Source organism: Pristiophorus japonicus, chromosome 23 (genome assembly GCF_044704955.1).
Source record: "Pristiophorus japonicus isolate sPriJap1 chromosome 23, sPriJap1.hap1, whole genome shotgun sequence".
Lineage (NCBI taxonomy): Eukaryota > Metazoa > Chordata > Chondrichthyes > Pristiophoridae > Pristiophorus > Pristiophorus japonicus.
This window is the reverse complement of record NC_091999.1, coordinates 15429468-15455053: the sequence shown is the minus strand read 5'-3', so window position 1 is coordinate 15455053 and position 25586 is coordinate 15429468. Positions and strand designations below refer to the sequence as shown.

Below are 25586 nucleotides of genomic sequence, written 5' to 3'. Positions count from 1 at the left end.
GTGTAATAAGACAGGAATAATAAATGATCTCCGAGTAAAAGATCCTCTTGGAATGAGTGTTCACAGTATAGTTCAATTTGTAATACAGATTGAGGGTGAAGAAGTAGTGGCTCAACGGAGCATACTATGCTTAAACAAAAGGGACTATAGTGGGATGAGGGCAGAGTTGGGTAAAGTAGACAAGGAACACAGACTAAACAGTGGCACAATTGAGGAACAGTGGAGGACTTTTAAGGAGCTTTTTCATAGTGCTCAACAAAAATATATTTCAGTGAAAAAGAAGGGCGTTAAGAGAAGGGATAACCAGCCGTGGATAACCAAGGAAATAAAGGAGAGTATCAAATTAAAAACCAATGCGTATAAGGTGGCCAAGGTTAGTGGGAAACTAGAAGATTAGGAAAATTTTAAATGACAGCAAAGAATGACTAAGAAAGCAATAAAGAAATGAAACATTGGTTACGAAAGTAAACTTGCGCAAAACATAAAAACAGATAGTAAAAGCTTTTACCAATATATAAAACGGAAAAGAGTGACGAAAGTAAATGTTGGTCCCTTAGAAGATGAGAACGGGGATTTAATAATGGGAAATGTGGAAATGGCTGAGACCTTAAACAATTATTTTGCTTCGGTCTTCACAGTGGAAGACACAAAAACCATGCCAAAAATTGATGGTCACGGGAATGTGGGAAGGGAGGACCTTGAAACAATCACTATCACTAGTGGGGTAGTGCTGGACAGGCTGATGGATCTCAAGGTAGACAAGCCCCCTGTTCCTGATGAAATGCATCCCAGGGTATTAAAAGAGATGGCGGAAGTTATAGCAGATGCATTCGTTATAATCTACCAAAATTCTCTGGACTCTGGGGAGGTATCATCGGATTGGAAAGCAGCTAATGTAACACCTCTGTTTAAAAAAGGGGGCAAACAAAAGGCAGGTCACTATAGGCCGGTTAGTTTAACATCTGTAGTGGGGAAAATGCTTGAAGCTATCATTAAGTAAGAAATAGCGGGACATTTAGATAGGAATTGTGCAATCAAGCAGATGCAACATGGATTCATGAAGGGGAAATCATGTTTAACTAATTTACTGGAATTCTTTGAGGATATAACGAGCATGGTGGATAGAGGTGTACCGATGGATGTGGTGTATTTAGATTTCCAAAAGGCATTCGATAAGGTGCCACACAAAAGGTTACTGCAGAAGATAAAGGTACGCGGAGTCAGAGGAAATGTATTAGCATGGATAGAGAATTGGCTGGCGAACAGTAAGCAGAGAGTCGGGATAAATGGGTCCTTTTCGGGTTGGAAATTGGTGGTTAGTGGTGTGCCACAGGGATCAGTGCTGGGACCACAACTTTGTACAATATACATAGATGACCTGGAAGAAGGGACAGAGTGTAGTGTAACAAAATTTGCAGATGACACAAAGATTAGTGGGAAAGCGGGTTGTGTAGCGGACGCAGAGAGGCTGCAAAGAGATTGAGATAGGTTAAGCGAATGGGCTAAGGTTTGGCAAATGGAATACAATGTCGGAAAATGTGAGGTCATCCACTTTGGAAACAAAAAACAGTAAAAGGGAATATTATTTGAATGGGCAGAAATGACAAGATGCTGCGGTGCAGAGGGACCTGGGGGTCCTTGTGCATGAATCTCAAAAAGTTAGTCTGCAGGTGCAGCAGGTAATCAGGAAGGCGAATGGAATGTTGGCCTTCATTGTGAGAGGGATGGAGTATAAAAGCAGGGAGGTCCTGCTGCTACTGTACAGGGTATTGGTGAGGCCGCACCTGGAGCACTGCGTGCAGTTTTGGTCACCTTACTTAAGGAAGGATGTACTAGCTTTGGAGGGGGTACAGAGACGATTCATGAGGCTGATTCCCGAGATGAGGGGGTTATCTTATGATGATAGATTGAGTAGACTGGGTCTTAACTCGTTGAAGTTCAGAAGGATGAGGGGTGATCTGATGGAAACATTTAAAATAATGAAAGGGATAGACAAGATAGAGGCAGAGAGGTTGTTTCCACTGGTCGGGGAGACTAGAAATAGGGGGCACAGCCTCAAAATACGGGGGAGCCAATTTAAAACCGAGCTGAGAAGGAATTTCTTCTCCGACAGGGTTGTGAATCTGTGGAACTCTCTGCCCAAGGAAGCAGTTGAGGCTAGCTCATTGAATGTATTCAAGTCACAGATAGATAGATTTTTAACCAATAAGGGAATTAAGGGTTATGGGGAGCGGGCGGGTAAGTGGAGCTGAGTCCACGGCCAGATCAGCCATGATCTTGTTGAGTGGCGGAGCAGGCTCGAGGGGCCAGATGACCTACTCCTCTTCCTAATTCTTAAAAAGTCACTTGGTGGGTGTAGTCTATAAGCTCCCGAACAGTAGCAACTCTGTTGGTCGAAGTATAAACCAGGAAATAGTGGGGGCTTGTAAAAAGGGAACAGCAATAATCATCGTTGATTTTAACCGCCATATTTATTGGACACATCAAATTGGTCAGGTAGGCTTGAGGAAGAGTTCATCGAGTGCATAATGGATGGGTTCCTTGAACAGTATGCAATGGAACCAACAAGGGGGCAGGCTATCTTAGATCTGGTCCTGTGTAATGAGACAGGATTAATACACAATCTCCTCGTAAAGGATCCCCTTGGAATGAGTAGCATGATTCAATTTCAAATTCAGATGGAGGATCTCTAACCAGCGTACTCGGTTTAAATAAAGGAGACTATGCAGGGATGAGGGCTGAATTGGCTAAAGTGGACTGTGAAAATAGATTAAAGTGTAGGACGGCTGGTGTACAGTTAAGGAGATATTTCACAACTCTCAAGAAAAATATATCCCAGTGAGGAGGAAAGGGCATAAGAGAAAAGATAGCCATCTGTTGGTAACTAAAACTGTTTCAACATCCTGATCATTTGAGCCAATATCGTTTCTCACTGTGGCAGTGATTCCATCCTTTATCATCAGAGCTACCCCAACTACTTTTCTTTTCTGTCTGTCCTTCCGGATTGTCAAGTACCCTGAAATGTTAAGTTCCCAGTCTTGATCACCTTGCAACCACGTCTCTGTAATGGCCATCAGATCATACCCATTTGTAACTGGTGTTGGTGGTAAACCCTGACTAAGAACCTAGAGCTCTCACATTTGCAGCTCCGGGACTTTTTCACGGGAACAGGCCCAGGTTGGCGGCCTTTGTAAAGGAACGCCACAGGTTTGTGCATCGCTATCGCTGTTCATCGAGCTGTAGAGGGCATGTGTGGCCATCTTTGTAAATGAAAACAGAGTGCTTGGGTCTTCAGGGTCCCAGTGAGTGTAGAAGTGAACCCAGTCAGAGTCAGCACCATCAGGGAAGGAGAGGGAGGGGAACCAGTGAGTGTAGAACTGAACCCAGCCAGAGTTGGTGGGGAAAACTGGGAGTGGAGGATAAAATGTCTTGAGACGTGCGATGTGTTTGGATTTCAGCACAGGGAGAAGGCAGCAATTTACAGCTTTGGAGGAGCAAGAGAAGTAAAAATGTTCCATAGAAACTGGAATTTACTGTTTTGAATTTTTTTCCTGTACTTATGGTGATGAGATCTGTAAACTCCTTTTACAGGGTATTCAAAGGATTTGGAGACGGAAAACTCAAACCAAACATCACACCAAGATCTGACAGAGTCACTTGATTCCTCAGGACCTGAATATCATCGGGCTTTCAATATAGGAGGAGAAATGTTTGTCTGTTCTGCCTGTGGGAATAATTTCAAATATCAGTGTGACTGGAGAAGCACTGAGACACATACACCCAAGTGAGTGTTCCAGTGCACTGACTGTGGAAAGAGCTTTAACCAGTTACACAGCCTGAAAAAACATTTCACCATTCACAGCGGGGAGAACCATACACGTACTCTGTGTGTGGACCAGGCTTCAACTGATCATCCAACCTGGAGAGACACAAGGATACCTGCACCATGGAGAAACAGTGGAAATGTGGGGACTGTGGGAGGGGATTTAGTTCCCCATCTAACCTGGATATTAATCGGCGCAGTCACACCGGGGGAAGGGATTCACTCAGCCATCCAGCCTGCGAACACACCAGTGAGTTCACACCGGGAAGAGACCGTTCACCTGCGCCCAGTGTGGGAGGGGATTCACTTGGTCATCCCACCTGCTGACACACCAGCGAGTTCACACTGGGGAGAGGCTTTCCACTGCTGAAATTAGTGTGTGCCCCAAAGCATCTCTCTCACCTTCGATGTGTGAATAGAGCATCATGGCTGCAAACCTGGTTTTAATTTTAATTTGAATCCACTCAGGAAATGTATTTAACAAAAGACAAACAAGTAAACTGATTACATCAATTAATTGGCAAAGCTTTCGAGTCATCAAGATGAACAAGTAAACACATCACAGCCCAATCGTCCAGCTCAGTATCCACAGGAGAATGTCTGTTATCTAACTGCTCGCGTGGACAGAATATAGAAAGACCATAAGTCTAAGAACCTGTAGAATATGTTGTAAATATCTTTCAAATCCTTACTGGTCCAATCTCTCGGTTTCATTTCAATTGAAATGAATGGAAGATGAGAGGGGTTTAAGAGGAGGGGTAAGTGAGGGTGGAGAATAAGGGTGAAAGGAGTTGGGATGAAGATGGTTGGAGAGCAGAGGTGGAAGAGGAGCTGGGATGGGGGTTTGGTGAATAGTAGTGTCTCAATTTCACTGAATAAAATATAATTACTGTCACAAATACGAGTTAAGTCGAAGCTTTTTGAACTTAGGCATGAAAGGACTAATTGGCACAGACCCAAAAACTCAACAAATTGACTTGACAGATAGTAATTAATCAACATTTTGTTCAGTGGAACTGGGGTCCGGAGATCTGAGGCCAACTAGTTTTACTCGACCATGCTATCAATCCAGAATGGAGAATTTCTGGGAGATGTAGGACTAATCTCCTACCAATAGTTGAGCGATGGGTTTGCTAAGCATGGCTAATCTGACAGAGCGTGCCAGGGACAATGAACATGGGAAGCTGCTACCTAACGCTCACTTTGCATCATTCCTCGCGAGTCCATAAGGTGACTTGTACTGAAAAGCGGTCGATTGGGTCCAGAGTCAAATTGACGAGGGCAAGTTCCAATTTGACAAAGGGAAGCGTATATTGGCTTACGCAACCCACCTCTGTGCGCAGACAGAGAGAAGCATAAGGAACAGGCAAGACAGAGGGAAAAAGATCTAAGGTGCAAGTTAACCCCGCCGGGAACTTAGCAAAGGTAGGAAAAAACAGAATTAGGGAATAAGTTGCTGAGATGACAATTTAAAAGGCGAAAAAAGGAAACTTAAAGTTGAAACCAACACTGAAGCCGAGAAAAATAAAGCACAAGATTACTGAGTGAAAGGAACCTTAAAGGATGCTGGAATTTCAGTTTGTGTGAATTGTGCTAGAGTGGAAGTTTTCCTGACCATGAATGTTTAAGAATTTACGGTATTATTTTGTCTGAAAGACTGCCTTTGAAAAAAGCGTCTGTGATGTTTGTTTTAACTTCACCTACTTTTCTCTGCATGGAGCTAAAAGCCGTTTAACCCTTTGTTGTCTTGGATGTTGGGAATTTTAAGGAAGTGTAGATATGTTCAGTATATTCATTTCAATTCAGATTGTGGAACTAGTAGCAGGGGATCTTTGTAATTTACATTTTGACGTTAAAGACGCTGCTGTGGATATATTTTGACTGGGGCAAGCTGTGCAACTCTGAAAGCCAGGCGAGTTTGTTTTACAAAAGATGAGCTTCAGCCTTGAAGTTACGGTTGCCATGTGCCTGATACTTGGTTTGAAATTCCCAAAGCACTTTGATTTTTCGCATTTAAACAAATTAAATGAATGTTTCTCTACTCATATTCAGTCTTTTTAGTCATTTGGAAAAGCAGCTGAAGGTAACTGTGTTCTGTAAACATGTGCTATTTTGTTTTAGTTTATCTGTTCTGTATTGTTTAGTTAATAAAATATTGGTGCGAATTAAATTGGAGCTATTGAAATTAACTAAGCTATGTTTTATTCAAGATTAATAATGATAGCTTTACAAATGATTTCTGCTGTTTTAACGGATTTTTAATTCCTAAGGAAGTTTTGAAGTTCCAAACTTAAAAAAAAGAACCAAGTGTTGATTTAAAACAAACTTCTGTTTGTTCACTTGAGTCGTAACTAATTCAGTCTTCTGTTTTTAATCAATTTATTCTTTACCTTCAGCATGAAAAGCAATTTACAAGTGGAGTATAGTCACAGATGGAGCACGTGTAACCAGGCACGGGTATCTCCATGCTAATGAACAAAGGAAAAAGCTTACATTTATCGACTGTTTTCTTATCAAACTAGAGCCGGCTTTGCCTAATATGGTAGTCTCTGGCTACTGCATCATCCAGAAACACAAGTTTACATTAGCAACACATTTAGAAGCATTGCGGCCTGGCTACGGTGATCATAAACCACTAGTTCTGGATTTTTCTTATCCTAACAATATTTCAAATTCATTCTATTATGAATATCGAAACCTGGTTGGTCGCAAAACACCAGTTGTTGCTAAGTGAAATCTATCTCTCTCTCCTTAATAATACGAACCACATTGTTCCCTCTATCGAATTAATTAAGCATAAACCCCTTTCAGAAGCTGAATTAACCAGGGTCCACATGTCAGCCTGTCCCACGGGTTTTTTTATGGGTTACATTACCTGTTGACAAAGTGTTTTATATCCTTATTTGTCTTTACTAATCCTGATTTCCACTCAGCGTCCTTCCCTTTCCTTATATTTTCAATGTCCCTTATTGATTTCCTTACAGCATAATGCAATGACCAGAATCCCTGAAGCTATTATCCGTGCTATCACCAATCCCAGCTGGAACAATCTAACTAGATTCTACTTTCCACCATTCCTGATTCGCAAGTCTTGGGATTGCCTGTTCTGTCTATTTGTCTATATGATTTGCACTGTGTGTTTCTGGGATGTCCTAATTTGCTGAATTATGAGCTTTAAAGCCAGAAACAGGGACAATATAGTGTCCTATATGTGGAATGACTCGAATGGCTTCATCCTCCAGAGGCAGTCTCATCTGCAGATAAGTTGCATTATGATGATGTACCAGAACCAACGTTTAGCACCGATACATGTGTTCCTCGGTGGAATCAAGCTAAAGTGATGTTCGAGTATGGGGCATTGGGTTGAACCCACAGTCATATACGTGACAGTAGTAGTCACACAATACTGTCCTTTTCCTTTATACACGGTATTAGTTTGGCCTTCACCCAATTTACTTATTTCAATCTGCCATTCTGGAGATTCTTTGTCGAGGGTGAACCCACAAGCTGGAACATCTACAAACCCATGTTGTCCCTTTCAGAGTACAATACTGTATATCTGGTGCTATCCAAGTTCCTCCCTTTTTAATCTGATATCTTGGCTATTCCTCATACTGTTTATGGATCGGACCTAACTCAGTCTTCCACCCTTGCAAACAATTCTACCCTATACACCATCCAAGGTTTGGGTTTATTTCCATTTTTCCTGAGCAAAGGCAAGACCAATCCCACTGGTCTAATATCTTCACTTCTTTCTCCTTCCCTAGGGCCAAAATCTCCATTCCTATTGGCTGCATCACATCAAAGCCTATGACTTGGTTCCCCTAAACCATTTTCTCAGTTGCCCTTCATGAATAAACAAAGGGATTTGATTACTCTCTCTCTTGTCCAGTCCCTTCTGTACCACATTCATCATAAATGTCACAAAGGCTAAACACAATACCACCAGTGAGCCACATCGTGTTCCCATTCACTTTCTATATCTATTTTGTTTACTCCTGCTCACCTTTCTGTGGCTCCTATTCTGAGCTATCCTGTCAGCTCTTACTTTCCTTGCAATTAAACTGATTCTCCTTGTGTTCCCCATCTTCCTCATCCCTTGGTTCCTGTTTTCTATTCTTTACTAACACATCCTTTATTAATTCTCTTCCCATTTTGTCGATTAATTGTGAATATCTCCCTTCACATAATCTACTTGATAGATTCAAGCTCATGTTTAAAACTTTTGATTTCAATGAACAATTTAAAAACACACATTGTTATATAATACATTTCCTGATTCAGTTACTTCTAGTCCATTAAATGTGGGTTATTTTACTACATCGGACAGGTCGAGTTCTTTTTGTGAGGTGGGATGTCATTTTATTTAAGTCCCACATATGATGATCACTATCAGCGTTTGTACTTGGCAAACCAATAGTTAACATTACTGATCAACATACGATGTTTCTTACTTCAAAATAACCTGCTGTCATTACCTTTTAAGTTTGAATTGAAGTATTTTATAATGTTCTTGAATTACTTATTGTCCTGGTGCGATACTAACTCTTTAAGTGAACACTATTAATTTAGTGTTTGGGGTCAGGATGTGTCCCAACCCACCTGGTTCAGGATGTGTCCCAACCCACCTGGTTCAGGAGAGTCTTCCTGGTCTCCCAATCTTCCCAAGGAGCAGGCTTTAGGGTTCTTTCTCTATTACCACCAAAATTATGCTTTTGAGGGTCTATACCTCGGTTTATCACGGATTCCAAAACTAACCTTTTTGAGGTGCTCTGCTTCCTACTGGAGATGGCCTCTCACTTGGATCCATGTTTTGTTATGGAGCCTGTAAGGTCTGGCCTCCTTATCTCCCACCTTCAGCTTGTAGCTGATCTGTACACAGCCATGGCCACCTTGTCCAGACACAGACAGGCTGACTTTTTTTGTTTTTAGCCTCTTGACAAGCTTTCTTTGTTCAGTACTTAGTGGAGGCCTTGAAACTGATGACCATTCTAGCTGTAAGGAAATCCTAATTTGATCAGCATTCTCGCTACTGTTAATTCTAATGCCTCTGACAGGCAGCAGTGTGTTTAACTCCGTCCTGATTATTTCAAAGTCGGTTTCTCTATGGAGAATGTGTCACGGCCTTGATGGTTTAAAAAGTTCTCTCACTCTCCTGAGCCACATTAGCCATTTCATGTTGTGCTGTTGTCGATAACTGAGCATGCCTGAGACTCGTTCACACACACACGCAGTGGTATCCCAATATCATGCCACATGTGACATCTGATCCAAGCCATTTGAGGTGATCTTATCAAAAGATCGTGGGGTGTCTGAAGATCTTTGCTCATCTCCCTCTGCACGGTCCCGATGTCTCGGGTAGTAGCCAGGCGATCAAATTCAGTTTTCTTATTGTTCAGTATAGGCAATGACACAAACATCTGAGAGAGAAATCTTAGCAATTTCCTGCACTTCCCTGACTTTAACAAGAATTTACATTAACACCAGATTGTACCCAGGTGATTGATGACAATTCACCCAGGAACAATGAGTGAAGAAACATTTTATTTGGAGGTGTAACTTTCCTGTTTTCCTCTTCTATCCTCACTCATTTCCTCTCATTACATTTTATACAGTGTTCACCATTTCATTCATGAGCCCGGAGGAACTTTACTGTCTAATACAATATTATCATACTGTCTTTAAAACATCGATCAAATAATCCCACTTGGTCCAAGTTTTGACCCAGTTTCTTTGTTTAATTTTATTTAACCAAACCTCTTCTTGGACCTTTTATTCTCCAAAATATGCCCAAGAGCAATTCAGTCTACAAGAGGAAGGATGTTAGTTACCTTTAGCATAACAGTCGCCCCCAAAAACTTATTTGTGAATACATAGTTTGGACAGATCCACAGAGACTGGACTTTTTCAAAAATAAAACTTAATTATCTCAATTTTCAGTAAATTTTCCTTCCCATGTGTTTGACCAGCGACGCTTAGCAATATATATATATATATAAAATCAGTTTTAATTTCACAAACAAATTATGCCCAGACTTTGTCATTTTACAAAGAAGACAAAAGTAACAATTGCGTTTGGATGCAAGTCATTTATCTTCCCCTTCGAGCAGTGTATCTTGAACAATAGGATTACATCGGATTTCCGACCCAGAAACAGGCCATTCGGCCCAACCAGTCCATGCCGACGTTTATGCTCCACTCGAGCCTCCTCCCTTCTTTCCTCATCTAACTATATCCACATAACTCTCGATTCCCTTCTCCCTCAGATACTTGTCTAGCCTCCCCTTAAATGCATCGATACTATTCGCTTCAACCACTCCCTGTGGCAGCGAGTTCCACATTCTCACCACTCTCTGGGTAGAGGTTTCTTCTGAATTCCCGATTTGATTTCTTGGTGACTATCTTATGTTGATGGCCTCTAATTATGCTGGTCCTCACAAGTGGAAACACTGTATCTACTCTATCAAAACCTTTGTTTTAACTGCTGGATCTTTTGCTATGCCATCAACATCTTATCCAACTGGAACTGGCATTGCCTGATATGGTCGTCATGAACACCTTTCAGAAGCTGAATTAACCGAGTTCCCTCTGCCAACACCCCTCTCATCTTCCATTCACTTCAACTGAAAGGAAAACGCCAGATTGCATCGGTCGGGATTTGAAAGATATTTACAACAGATGCTAGATATTCTTAGAGTTAGCATTGTTCTGTATTCTGTCCACTCGAGGAGTTTGATAACAGACTTTCTCCTGTGAATGCAGAGCTGGAATATTGGGCCGGGATGTATTTACGTGTTCATCTTGTTGACTCGAAACCGTTTCCAATTATTTCATGTGATCTGTATTTTCTTAAATACATTTCCAGAGTGGATTCTAATTTAAATTGAAACCAGGTTTGCAGGCGTGATGCTCCATTCACACATCGAAGGTGAGAGAGATGCTGTGGGGCACACACTAAGTCCAGTATCTGAAAGTGATTCACAGACTGGGTTTTGTGTTCAGTGATCCCGGGCATGTTACTGATACCTTCCCTCAATACCAAGGCGAGGAGAGGCACTCTGGAAGGTATGGGGAAATGGCACTTGTCCACGAGAGTAACCAAAGGTATGAGAACTGAAATAATCCAGAGTTAGAAAGGAGAAAAGGCCCCAAAATGGTGCAGTCAGTAACAGGATATCAATTAGTCTCCTCTTATCTTGGAACATTAAATATCAACACACTCTGTTATTGAAACATCAAAATATTATATTCCAGCCCAGTTATAGGGGTTATTATCATCAGAAACAAACTTCAACTGTCGGAATGGACACGATTCAGTTGGGATGTGATTAACAGCAGCAATGATAGCAGAATCCAACCACTGCAGTCACTTGTGAACTCGCTGGTGTCTCAGCAGGCTGGATGACCGAGCGAATCGCTTCCCACACTCAGAGCAGGTGAACGGCATCTCCCCAGTGTGAACTCGCTGGTGTGCCAGCAGGTTGGATGACCGAGTGAATCGCTTCCCACATTCAGAGCAGGTGAACGGCCTCTCCCCAGTGTGAACTCGCTGGTGACTCAGCAGGCTGGATGACACAGTGAATCCTTTCCCACACTCAGAGCAGGTGAACGGCATCTCACCAGTGTGAACTCGCTGGTGTGCCAGCAGGTCGGATGACTGAGTGAATCCTTTCCCACATTCAGAGCAGGGGAACGGCCTCTCCCCGGTGTGAACTCGCTGGTGTTTCAGCAGGTCGGATGACTGAATGAATCCCTTGCCACACATGGAGCAGGTGAACGGCCTCTCCCCAGTGTGAACTTGCTGGTGTTTCACCAGGCTGGATGACTGAGTGAATTGCTTCCCACACACGGAGCAGGTGAACGGCCTCTCCCCGGTGTGAACTCGCTGGTGTCTCAGCAGGTCGGATGACTGAATGAATCCCTTGCCACACACGGGGCAGGTGAACGGCCTCTCCCCAGTGTGAATGTGTTGATGAATTTCCAGAGCAGACGGGCAGCTGAATCCCTTCCCACAGTCCCCACATTTCCACGGTTTCTCCGTGGTGCAGGTGTGCTTCTGTCTCTCCAGGTTGGATGATCAGTTGAAGCCTCCTCCACACACAACATGTTTACAGTTTCTCCCCGCTGTGAATGGTGCGATGGTTTTTCAGGCTGTGTAACTGGTTAAAGCTCTTTCCACAATCAGTGCACTGAAACACTCTCACTCGGGTGTGTGTGTCTCAGTGCTTTTTCAGTCACACTGATGTTTGTAATCTTTCCTCACAGACAGAATAAATAAACATTTCTCCTTCCACATTCAAAGGCCGATGATATTCAAGTCCTGATGAATCGAGTGACTCTATCTGATCTTGACGTGATGTTTAGTTTGAGTTTCCCTCCTTCAAATCCTCCCCTTCGAACACCCTGCAAAAGGAGTTTACAAAAGTCATCACTGTAAGTGCAGGATCGAAATTCAGAAGAGACAATTCTAGTTTCTATGGAACATTCTTTCCTTCTGCTGTGTGGTTTTAAGTATTGACTTAATAAAAATAATAAAGAGGGAGAAGGTAGATTGAGAGTAAACTGGCAAGAAATATAAATACAGTCAGAGCTTCTACAGATATATAAAAAGGGAGAGATAGCTAAAATAAACGTTGGTCCCTTGGAGGATGAGACGGGGAATTAATAATGAGAAACAGGGAAATGGCAGAGACTTTAAACAAATATTTTGTATGGTCTTCACAGTGGAAGACACTAAAAGCATCCCAATAATAATAGATAATCAAGGGGTCACAGGGAGCGAGGAACTTAAATCAATCACTATCACTAGAGAAAAAGTACTAGGCAAACTATTGGGACTAAAGGTGGACGTCCCCTGGACCTGATGGCCTGCATCCTGGGGTCTTAAAAGAAGTGGCTGCAGAGAAAGTGGATGGATTGGTTGTAATCTACCAAAATTCCCTGGATTCTGGCAAGGTCCCAGTGGATTGGAAAACCTCAAATGCAACATCCCTATTCAACAAGGGAGGGAGGGAGAGAGAAAGCAGGAAACTATAGAGCAGTTAGCCTCACATCTATCATTGGGAAAATGCTGGAGTCCATTATTAATGAAATAGTAGCAGGACATTTAGAAAATCATAATAGTCAAGCAGAGACGGCATGGTTTTATGAAAGGGAAATCAGGTTTGACAAATTTGCTGGAGTTCTTTGAGGATGTAACGAGCAGGGTGGATGAAGAGGAACCAGTAGCAGTTGTATATTTGGATTTCCAGAAGGCATTCGATAAGGTGCCAGATAAAAGGTTACTGCACAATATAAGAGCTCACAGGGTTGGGGGTAATATATTAGCATAGATGTAGGATTAGCTAACTAACAGAAAACACAGAGTCGGGATAAATGGGTCATTTTCAGGTTGGCAAACTGTAACTAGTGGGGTGCCACAGGGATTAGTGCTGGGGCCGCAACTATTTACAATCTATGTTAATGACTTGGATGAAGGGATGGAGTGCACTGCAGCCAAATATGCTGCTGATACAAAGATAGGTGGGAAAGTAAGTTGTGAGAAGGACACAAAGAATCTGCAAAGGGTTATAGACAGGCTCAGTGAGTGGGCAAACATTTGGCAGATGGATTATAATGTGGGAAAATGTGAGGTTATGCACTTTGTAGGAAGAATAAAAAAGCAAATTATTATTTAAATGGAGACTACAAAATGCTGCAGTACAGAGCGATCTGGGGGTCCTTGTGCATGAAAAAGTTAGCATGCAGGTACAGCAAGTAATCAGGAAGGCAAATGGAATGTTGGCCTTTATTGAAGGGGAATGGAGTATAAAAGTAGAGAAGTCTTGCTACAGCTGTACAGGGTGTTCGTGAGACCACACCTGGAGTACTGCGTACAGTTTTGGTCTCCTTATTTAAGGAGGAATATACTTGCATTGGAGGCAGTTCAGAGAAGGTTCGTGAGGTTGATTCGTGAGATGAGGGGGTTTTCTTATGAAGTAAGCTTGAGCAGGTTGGGCCTGTACTCATTGGAGTTTCGAAGAATGAAAGATGATCTTATTGAAACGTGTAAGATTCTGAGGGGGCTTGATAGGGTAGATGCAGAGAGAATGTTTCCCCTTGTGGGCAAATCTAGAACTAGGGTGCATAGTTTCAAAATAAGGGGTCGCCCATTTAAAACGGAGATACGGAGGAATTTCTTCTCTGAGGGTCATGAATCTTTGGAATTCTCTACCCCAGAGAGCTGTGGAGGCTGAGTCGTTCAATATATTTAAAGGAGAGATGGACAAATTTTTGAATTATAGGGGAGTCAAGAGTTATGGGGAGCAGGCAGGAAAGTGGAGTTGAGGCCAAGATCAGATCAGCCATGATTTTATTGAATGGCAGAGCAGGCTCGAGGGATCAAATGACCTACTCCTGCTCCTATTTCTTATTGTTAATCTGTGAATCTTGACCTGAACGTTCCAAAATGTTACTGATTTTGAGGAATAGAAAAAATATCTAAGCATTGATAAATGCATCATCTAACATCTCCAACTGAGCTAATCTGCTCTCATTATGTCTAGTATTTGTGTCAGCTGTGACTCAGTGGGTAACACACTTGCCTCTGAGTCACAAGGTTGTGGGTTGACGTCGCACTCAGAGACATGAGCACAAAAATCTCGGCTGATGCTCCAGTGCAGTGCTGAGGGACTGCTGTACTGTCGGAGGTGCTGTCTTTTGGATAAGATAGTAAACCGAGGTCCCGTCTGCTCCTTCAGGTGGACGTAAAAGGTCCCATTGCACTATTTCAAGCAGAACAGGGGAGTTATCCCCGATGTCCTGGACAATATTTTCCCTTAACATCAGTAAAGCAGATTATCTGGTCATTATCACATTGTAAATTGGTTGCTGCGTTTCTTACATTACGATAGTGACTACACTTCAAAAAGAACTTAATTGACTGTAAAGCGCTTTGGGGCATCTGGTGGTGGTGAAAGGTGTGAAATAAATGCAAGTCTTTTTATTTTCTATGTGTCTTTTATAACTCTCCCTTCTCCCATTGTGCCTCATTTTGTCTGCTGTCACTTCCCCAACTCCTCTTCCCCACCCAACTTTACAGTTCATTTCTTGTGTACATGGTCTCTCTCTCTCTCTCTCTCTCTCTCTCCTTTCCCTCACTCTATCGCTCCCTATAAGCTGTCCATCTGCCATATCTCCCAGTTCTGATCAAATGCTCTCCCTGACCCATCACCATTTCTCCTTCCTTTATAGACAACAACAACTTTCATTTATATAGCGCCTTTAAGAACATAAGAGTTATGAGCAGGAGTAGGCCATACGGCCCCTCGAGCCTGCTCCACCATTCAATAACATCATGGCTGATCATCAACCTCAACTCCACTTTCTCGCCCGATCTCCATATCCCTTGATTCCCTGAAACGCCAAAAATGTATCTATCTCAGCCTTGAAATAACTCTGTAAAATGGCCCCTGGTGCTTCACAGGAGCATTATCAGATAGAATTTGACACCGAGGGTCAAAGAGGCACATTTTAAAAGAGGGTTAAAAAGGAAAAGAGTGGCTAAAGTAAATGTTGGTCCCCTGGAGGATGAGACTGGGGAATTAATAATGGAGAACAGGGAAATAGCAGAGGCGTTGAACAAATATTTTGTATCGGTCTTCACGTAGAAGACACTAAAAACATCCCAATAGTGGATAATCAAGGGGTTATAGGTAGGGAGGAACTTAATACAATCACTATCAGTAATGAAGTGGTCCTAGGTAAAATAATGGGACTAAAGGCGGACAAGTCCCCTGGACCTGATGGCTTGCATCCCAGGGTCTTAAGAGAAGTGGCTGCAGAGATCGTGGATGCATTGGTTGTAATCTACCAAAATTCCTTGGATTCTGGGGCGGTCCCTGCAGATTGGAAAACCGCAAATGTAACACCCCTATTTAAAAAAGGAGGCAGACAAAAAGCAGGAAACTATAGACCAGTTTGCCGAACATCTGTCGTTGGGAAAATGCTGGAGTCCATTATTAAGGAAGCAGTAATGGGATATTTGGAAAAACATGATTCAATCAAGCAGAGTCAGCATGGTTTTATGAAAGGGAAATCAGGTTTGACAAATTTGCTGGAGTTCTTTTGAGGATGTAACGAGCAGGGTGGATAAGGGGGAACCAGTGGATGTGGTATATTTGGATTTTCAGAATGCATTCGATAAGGTGCCACATAAGAGGTTACTGCACAAGATAAAAGCTCACTGGGTTGGGGGCAATATATTAGCATGGATAGAGGATTGGCTAAGTAACAGAAAACACAGAGTCGGGATAAATGGGTCATTTTCCAATTGACAAACAGTAACAAGTGGGGTGCCGCAGGGATCGGTGCTGGGTCCTCAACGATTTACAATTTATATTAATGACTTGGATGAAGGAACAGAGTGTAATGTAGCCAAGTTTGCTGATGATACAAAGATGGGTGGGAAAGCAAATTGTGAGAAGGACACAAAAAATCTGCAAAGGCTCAGTGAGTGGGCAAAAATTTGGCAGATGGAGTATAATGTGGGAAACTGTGAGATTATCCACTTTGCCAGAAATAATAGAAAACAAAATTATAATTTAAATGGAGAAAAATTGCAAAGTGCTGCAGTAGAGAGACCTGGGGGTCCTTGTGCATGAAACACAAAAAATTAGTATGTAGGTACAGCATATAATCAGGAAGGCAAGGGGGATAGAGTATAAAAGCAGAGAAATCCTGCTACAACTGTACAGGGTATTGGTGAGGCCACACCTAGAGTACTGCGTACAGTTTTAGTCTCCTTATTTAAGGAGGGATATACTTGCATTGGAGGCTGTCAGAGAAGGTTCACTCGGATGATTCCGGAGATGTCTTATGAAGATAGATTGAATAGGTTGGAGTTCAGAAGAATGAGAGGTGATGTTATTCAAACATAAGATAATGAGGGGGCTCGTTAAGGTGGATGCAGAGAGGATATTTGCATCCACTTATAGGGGAAACTAAAACTAGAGGACATAGGCTTAGAATAAGGGGCCGCCCATTTAGAACTGAGATGAGGAGAAATTTCTTCTCTCAGAGGGTTGTAAATCTGTGGAATTCTCTGTCCCAGAGAGCTGTAGAGGCTGGGTCATTGAATATATTTAAGGTGGAGATAGACAGATTTTTGAACGATAAGGAGTTAAGGGTTATGGGGAGCGGGCAGGGAAGTGGAGCTGAGTCCATGATCAGATCAGCCATGATCTTATTGAATGGCGGAGCAGGCTCGAGGGGCCAAATGGCCGATTCCTGCTGCTATTCCTTATGTTGTTTGGGTCTTAAAAGAGGAGGGAGAGGTTTAGGGAGGGAATTCTGGAGCTTAGGGCCTCGGCAGCTGAAGGCATGGCCACCAATGGTGGTGTGATTAAAACCAGGAATGTGCAGCAGGCCAGAGATCCTGGAGGGTTGTAGGGTTGGAGGAGGTTACAGAGATAGGGAGGGGCGAGGCCAAGGAGGGATTTGAAAACAAGGATGAGAATTTTAAAATTGAGCTTCGTGCCTAGTCGTCATTTCTCCTTCCTTTACAGACGCTCCCTGATCACCCTCCATGTCTCCATCCTTTACAGACGCTCCCTGACCACTCTCCATTTCTCCTTCCTTTACAGACGCTCCCTGATCACTCTCCATGTCTCCTTCCTTTACAGACGCTCCCTGACCACTCTCCATTTCTCCTTCCTTTACAGACGCTCCCTGATCACTCCCCATTTCTGTTACATTTTTTGAAATATTGAAAGATTTTAATAAATCTTTGAAGGTGGCAGGACAGGTTAACAAAGCTGTTAATAAAGCGTAAAGGATCCTGGGCTTTATAAATCGAGGCACAGAGTACTAAAGCCGGGAAGTTATGCTAAAGCTATATAAAACACTAGCTCAACCCCAGCTGAAGGATTGGGTCCAATTCTGGGCATTATTCAGGAAGGACACAAAGGCTTTGGAGAGGGGACAGAAGAGATTTACTGGAATGGTGCCAGGGATGAGGAACTTCATTTATGTGGAGACTGGAGAAGCTGGGATTGTTCGCCTTGGAGCAGAGAAGGCTAAGACGAGATTTGATAGAGGTGCTAAAAATCATGAAGATGAGATAGAATGAATAGAGAAACTGTTTGTAACACTGATAACCAGAGGGCACAGATTTGAGGAGATTGGCAAAAACAGAGGTCACATGAGGAAAACCATTTTCACACAAGGAGTGGTTAGGGTTTGGAATGCGCTGCCTGACGGAGCGGTGGAGACAGAGTCAATAGTAGCCTTCAAAAGTGAACTGGACAAAGACTTGAAGCAGAATGATATTGCAGGGATTTGGGGAAAGAGCAGGGGAAGCGGGATAACCGGATTGCTCCCCGAAAGTATCGGCGCAGAGTCGATGGGCCGAATGGCCCCCTTCTGTGCTGCAATATTCTGTGATTCTAGAATTCTTTACAGACGCTCCCTGCTCAGTCACCATTGCTCCTTCATTTACAGACGCTCCCTGGTCCATCACTATTTTGCGTTGATTTACAGACGCTCCCTGAGAGTTTGACGCAGACACAGCACATGCACTGACCGCTCCTTCGGGCTGAAACGGACCCAGGACCCGGCAGGCAGGGGGAGAATGTTCCCCGGTTTATATCCCCCCCCCCCCCCCGGTGTGGGGAGAATGTTCCCCGGTTTATTTCCCCCGGTGTGGGGAGAATGTTCCCCGGTTTATATTCCCCCCCGGTGTGGGGAGAATGTTCCCTGGTTTATATCCCCCCCACCCCGGTGTGGGGAGAATGTTCCCCGGTTTATATCCCCCCCCGGTGTGGGGAGAATGTTCCCCGGTTTATTTCCCCCGGTGTGGGGAGAATGTTCCCCGGTTTATATCCCCCCCCCGGTGTGGGGAGAATGTTCCCCGGTTTATATCCCCCCCCCGGTGTGGGGAGAATGTTCCCCGGTTTATATCTGGGCCCGGGGCTGCACTCGGTGTTGTTGCCCCCAGTGTTTCTTTAACCCGCTCCCTGGAGCTTGCTCACCTCCTGCGTCAGCGTCTGCCACCGCCGCCTGTACATGCTCAGCTCACACTGCCCGGGTGATTGACGGCAGCACCCCACCAATAGGAAGAGTGGGGCGGGGTTGGAGGACCGAATGGGCGGTTGGTCCTCCAACCAATTGGAGTGTGTGAGGTGTGGGGCTTCCGGCAGGCTGTACCAAGTGGGGTGCAGCAAGGATCAGTGCTGGGGCCTCAGCTATTTACAATCTATATTAATGACCTAGATAAAGGGACAGAGTGTAATATTTGCTGACGATACAAAGCTCGGTGAGACAGTAAGCTGTGAGCAGAACACAAGAGTGCAAAGATATATAGACAGACGATGTGAATGGGCAGTAAGGTGGCAGATTGAGTATAATGCCGGGAAATGTGAAGTTATTCACTTTGGTAGGAAGAATAGAAAAACAAAATATTTTTTAAATGGTGAGAAACTTTAAATGTTGGTGTTGAGAGAGATTTGGGTGTCCTTGTGCAAGAAACACAGAAAGCGAGCATGCAGGAACAGCAAGCAGTAAGGGGGTGGAATATAAGAGTAAGGATCTATTGCTACAATTGTACAGGGCCTTGGTGAGACCACACTTGGAGTACTGGGCAGTTTCGGTCTCCTTATTTAAGGAAAGATATACTTGCCTTGGAGATGGTGCAACGGAGGTTCACAAGATTGATTCCTGGGATGAGAGAACTGTCTTACGATGAGAGATTGTGTAGAATGGACCTATACTCTCTGGAGTTTAGACGAATGAGAGGGGATCTCATTGAAACATACAAGATTCTGAAGGGTAATGACAGGGTAGATGCTGAGAGCTCGATTCCCCCGGGCTGGAGTGACTAGAACTAGGGGGCTCAAGAAAAGGGGAAGGCCATTTAAGACAGAGATGAGAAATTTCTTCATTCAGAGGGTTGTCAATCTTTGGAATTCTCTGCCCCAGAGGGCTGTGGATGCTCAGTCTATTCAAGGCTGAGATAGATAGATTTTTGGACTCTCGGGGAATCAAGGGATATGGAGATCAGGTGGGAAAGTGGAGTTGAGGGCGATGATCTTATTGAATGGCGGAGCAGGATCGAGCGGTCGTGTGACCTACTCCTGCTCCTATCTCTGATATTCTAATATTGACATCTAAGGGGCTCTACATTTATTAGTCCCACCTTTTATCTTAAGGGAACATACTTGCTCTGAACCCTCGCTATCTCCTCCTTGAATGCCTCCCACTGCTCTGACACTAATTTACCTTCAAGTAGCTGTTTCCAGTCCACTTTGATTAAATCACATCTCAGCTTAGTAACATTAGCTTTGCCCCAATTGAGAACTTTTATTCTTGGTCCATCTTTGTCCTTTTCCATAACTACCCTAAACCTAACTGAATTATGATCACCAGCACCAAAATGCTCTTCTACTGATACCCCTTCCACCTGCCCAAGCTTCATTCATTACACTGAAGTCCAGAACCACCCCTTCTCTTGTTGGGCTTGCTACATAATGGCTAAAAAAGTTCTCCTGAATGCATTTTAAGAATTCTGCTCCTTCTATATCTTTCACACTAATTCTATCCCAGTTAATATTTGGGTGGTTGAAATCCCCGACTATTACTGCCCTATTATTTTTGCAGGTATCAGAAATGTGCCGACATATTTGCTCTTCTGTCTCCCTCTGACTGTTTGGGGGTCTATAGTACATCCCCAGCAGTGTGATTGCCCCTTTTTTGTTCTTCACTTCTCCCATGTGGCTTCATTTGATGATCCTTCGAACATATCATTCCTCCCCACAGCTGGAATTGTTTCTTTAATCAACACTGTGACACGCCCGCCTTTTTTTATCCCTGTCTCTATCTCGTCTTAAAACCCTGTAAGCAGGAATGTTGAGCTGCCATTCTTGCAGTTCTTTTAGCCGTGTTTCACTAATAGTTACAATATCATCCCCCCACATGTCTGTCTGTGCCCTCAGCTTATCTGCCTTAATCCCTAGACTCCTTGCATTGGCATTGAAGTATTTCTAGATTGATTCCTGTGATGAGAGGGCTGTCTTCTGATGAGCGTTTGTGTAGAATGGGCCTATACTCTCTGGAGTTTAGAGGTGATATCACTGAAACACACTGGCACTGGCATTTAGCGCTGCCAAACTCCCTTATTGTCTATTTTCTAGCCTTTGTTTCCTCTGCCTTCCAAACACTAGCAAAAGCCCCAGTGAGGATATTGTCCAGTCCTGTTGAGTTGCAACCTCTCCGGCTTGTACTGGTCCCACCTCCCCCAGAAACGCTCCCAATGCCTCAGGAATCTAAAGCCTTCCCTCCTGCACCAAACTCCAGCCATGCATTCATCTGCTCTATCCTCTTATTTCTGTACTCACCAGCACGTGGCACCGGGAGTAATCCGGACATTACTGCCTTTGAGATCCTGTTTTTTAATCTCTTTCCTAGCTCCCTAAAATCTGCCTGCAGGATCTCATCCCTCTTTCTACCGATGTCATTGGTCCCGATATGGACCACAACCTCTGGATGTTCATCCTCCCCCCTCAACAATGTCCTGCAGCCGCTCAGTGACATCCTTGACCCTGGCACCAGGGAGGCAACATACCATCCTGGAATCATGTCTGTGCCTGCAGAAGCACTTGTTTGTTCCCCTAACTATCAAATCTACTCCCACTATTGCTCTTCCACACTTCTTCCTCCCCGCCCTGTGCAGCTGAGCCACCCACGGTGTCGTGGACATGGCTCTGGCTGCACTCCCCAGAGAAATCATCGCCCTCATCAGTATCCAGAACTGAAAACCGGTTAGCGAGCGAGATGCACTCAGGGGACTCCTGTCCTACTCTTGTCCCATAACGCTGAAAATTCTTTTCAACTCATGTTTATCTCTTTCGAAAGTTACAAGTGAATCTGCTTCCACCACCCAAACAGGCAGTGCGTTCCAGGCCAGAACATCTCGCTGCTTCATTCGTTCCCTCATGTAGCATCTGGTTCATTTGCCAATCACATTCAATCTGAGCCTCTGGTTACTGAACTTTCTGACACTGGAAATTGTTTCTCCTTATTAAGAGGATTGGCGGGCTGGAGGAGGTTACAGAGATACGTAGGGGCGAGATCCTTGGAGGGATTTGAACAAGAGGATGAGAATTTTAAAGCCTGAAGCCACCAGCCGTCTCCCCCAGTGCAGAATGTGACTCACTGCTAACAGAAAGGATTTTTGTTTACTTACAAAAGATGCATAATGAAGGGAAATCAATCTCTGTATCTTTAGCTAACAGCGACATGAGGGAAATGAATGATCTTTAAACACCTGGTCCACTTGGCACTGAAGTGTCTGAAACTCATAATAGGAACTCCAGGGAAACAAAATACTGACAAATGTTAAACTGTTTTACTGACAAAAGAAATCTCGATTTAACATCAAAAGATGATTTGTGTAACGGGGGTTCACACAGACTCACCTGATAGGCCGACTCAGGATCCACCCCTCAAGCACCACGATTGGTTGCAGAACACACTGCTCCCTGGGCCCTCCGGCCTCTGACCTCTCTTCCTGTTGGTTCCCAGGTCAATCAATCACCACTCGCCAACATTACGCTGCCAGATTAAGTTGAGGAAGAAATAAAATGGGGCCGTGAATCTGAGTTAAGAAATAAAATTACAGAAGCATGATTAAATTTATATACAAAACTATTTAAAGTCAAATCAAATTAATTGTTGCATTTAATACATCCTTCTAGGCCAAGTGGGAAACAAGTGATGTGTGGGCTGTGCAGAGTGTTTGTGCCCGGTTACACAGCGTGTCCCTGGCTCCCCACTCCAAGTGCACATACTTCAGCTCACGTCCAACTGACTGGATAAACCTCGCCCGTCTAAACCCCATCACACAAATAGCAGCATTTGATGTTTCGTTCTGCTCAACCTTTATAAACACCGGTTAGGCCTCAGCTGACACATTGTGCTCAATTCTGGGCACCACACTTTCAGAAGGGTGTCTACACCTTAGAGAGGGACCAGAAGAGATTTACTAGAATGGTACGAAGGAGGAGGGACTTCAGTTATGTGGAGATACTGGAGAAGCTGCGGGAGAAGGCACTAAACATGAAGATGGGTGGGAAAACAAGTTGTGAGGAGGATGCAAAGAATCAACAAAGGGTTAGAGATTGGCTCAGTGAGTGGGCAGAATTTGGCAGATGGAATATAATGTGGGAAAATCTATTTCGGTAGGAAAAATAAAAGAGCAAATTATTATTTAAATGGGGAGTGATTACAAAATGCTTCAGTGCAGATAGTCCTGGGGTTCTTGTACATGAAACGTAAAAATCTAGTACAGCAAGTAATCAGGAAGGCCAATGGAAGGGGGATAGAGTATAAAAGCAGAGAACTCCTGCTACAACTGTACAGGGTATTGATGAGGCCACGCCCTGGAGTACTGCGTACAGTTTTTGTCTCCTTATTTAAGGAGGGATATACTTGCATTGGAGGCTGTTCAGAGAAGGTTCACAAGGTTGATTCCTGAGATGAAGGGAAGGTTGAGCAGATGGTGCCTATACTCATTGGAGTTCAGAAGAATGAGAGGTGATCTTATTGAAACATATGATTTTGAGGGGGCTTGACAGGGTAGATGCAGAGAAGGTGCTTCCCCCCCATGGGGGAATCTAGAACTATGGGCATGGTTTCAGAATAAGGGGTCACCCATTTAAAAGAGAAATGAGGAGGAATTTCTTCTCACCAAGCGTTGTATCATTAGCAAACCTGGATACATTGCAATCAGTCCATTTATCGAAATCATTAATATGATTGCAAATAGCTGAGGCCCATGCACTGATCTTTGCGGCACCTCACAAATTGCAGCCTTCCAACTGGATATTGACATGTTCTCTGTTTCCTGTCCGTTAACTAATCCTCTATCAATGCTAATATATTGGCCCCATCCCCATTAACCCTTATCATGCATAACAATCTTTTATGTCACAGCTTATTGAAAATCAGAATATACTATACCCACTGGTTCCCCTTTATCTGTTTTGCTGACAAAAGAAATCTCGATTTAACTTTAAAAGATGAATTGTGTAACGGGGGTTCACACAGACTCACCTGACAGGCCGACTCAGGATCCACCCCTCAAGCACCGCGATTGGTTGCAGAACACACTGCTCCCTGGGCCCTCCGGCCTCTGACACCTCTTCCTGTTGGTTCCCAGGGCAATCAATCAGCACTCGCCAACATTAAACTGCCACATTAAGTTGAGAGGCTCAGAGGAAGAAATAAAATGGGGTCGTGAATCTGAGTTAAGAAATAAAATTACAGAAACATAATTAAATTTATAAACAAAACTATTTAAAGTCAAATCAAATGAATTGTTGCATTTAATACATCCTTCTGGGCCAAGTGGGAAACAAGTGATGTGTGGGCTGTGCAGAGTGTCTGTGCCCGGTTACACAGCGTGTCCCTGGCTCCCTGCTCCAAGTGCACATGTTTCAGCTCACATCCAACTGACTGGATAAACCTCGCCCATCTAAACCCCATCACACAAATATCAGCATTTATGTTTAGTTCTGCTCAACCTTTATAAAACACTGGTTAGGCCTCAGCTGACACATTGTGCTCAATTCTGGGCACCACACTTTCAGAAGGGGATCTACACCTTCGAGAGGGACCAGAAGTGATTTACTCGAATGGTACGAAGGAGGAGGGACTTCAGTTATGTGGAGATACTGGAGAAGCTGCGGTAATTCTCCTTGGAACAGAAAAGGTTAAGAGGAGATTTTATAGAGTGTTCAAAATCATGAACGGTTTTGATAGAGTGAATAAGGAGAAACACTTTCCAGTGGCAGAAGGGTCGGTAACCAGAGGACACAGAGTTCAGGTGATTGGCAAAAGAAGCAGAGGCGACATGAGGAACCATTGTATAAGCAGTGAGTTGTTGCAATCTGGAATGCACTGCCTGATCGGGTGGTGGAAGCAGATTCAATAGTGGCTTTCAAAAGTGAATTGGATAAATACTAAAGGGACAATATTTGCAGCGCTATGGGGAAAGAGCAGGGGAGTGGAACTAAATGGATAGCTCTACCATAGAGCCAGCACAGGCACGATGGGCCGAATGGCCTCCTGCGCTTTCATTCTATGAAAATGGCGGATGATCTTATCCAGAATGCTGCGACCACATATCCCCAGAAAACCAAGACCGCCTATTTCCACCTGTGTAATATCCCTGCACCTACACCAAAGCACCAGAAAATGTTCCCTTTGAACATTCCTGGTTTTGAAAGTTATTATTGATGTCCCAGAATTGGGGCCAACCCTCAATATCTGAGTCTAACTAGTGAGTGATAAAGGTTGACCAGAACTTGCTTGTTGTACTCTATACTGCTATTAATGCTGGAACAGATTGATCAGCGGACCCTGCCCCTCACAGCTTTGTGTTCACCTGCAAATTGCACCATTTCCTTTAGAATGCGTCCCATTTTTCCTCCTTCCCAAATCCCAGCTGGCGGCCGGTGACCCCGCTGACCCCGGGCCTGTCACCGCGGGTCAAGCCCGGGGTCAGCCTCTGGGCTGTAATTGGCCCTGGGCCCTACACCAGATGTTTATGACGCTCACCAGCTCCACGCGCGGCTCCAATTCCTGCCCCGCGCCGACAACGGACATCATCCGGGCTCCACCAACTGTCGCCGCCGCCGCCCGCACATGCTCAGTGCGGGAGATCCGGGGTCAGCCCCGCTCCTCGCACACTCTGATTGGTTGGAGGACCCACCGCCTGCTCGGTCCTCCA

At 44.0% G+C, this 25586-nt stretch overlaps 1 protein-coding gene across 2 annotated transcripts; it reads right to left on the bottom strand.

Annotated features, from left to right (window-relative positions):
- Positions 1–9163: 9163 nt before the first annotated feature.
- LOC139235309 (gastrula zinc finger protein XlCGF8.2DB-like) lies at positions 9164–25563 on the bottom strand. 2 transcript variants are annotated; one of them, XM_070866461.1, is made up of 4 exons: positions 25415–25563; positions 23909–24097; positions 22273–22451; positions 9164–12226 (listed from the first exon to the last, which is right to left on the bottom strand). In XM_070866461.1, the coding sequence occupies exon 4, from the start codon at positions 11586–11588 to the stop codon at positions 11190–11192; it is 399 nt and encodes a 132-aa protein (XP_070722562.1). In that variant the 5' UTR covers positions 11589–12226; positions 22273–22451; positions 23909–24097; positions 25415–25563; the 3' UTR covers positions 9164–11189. The 2 variants fall into 2 exon arrangements, with proteins under 2 accessions (XP_070722562.1, XP_070722563.1); XM_070866462.1 differs by lacking the exon at positions 25415–25563 and adding an exon at positions 25242–25322.
- Positions 25564–25586: the final 23 nt, after the last annotated feature.

Excerpts from the sequence above, each read along its gene's own strand:
- LOC139235309 (XM_070866461.1), bottom strand. The coding sequence starts at position 11,588 with ATGTGTGGCAAGGGATTCATTCAGTCATCCGACCTGCTGAAACACCAG.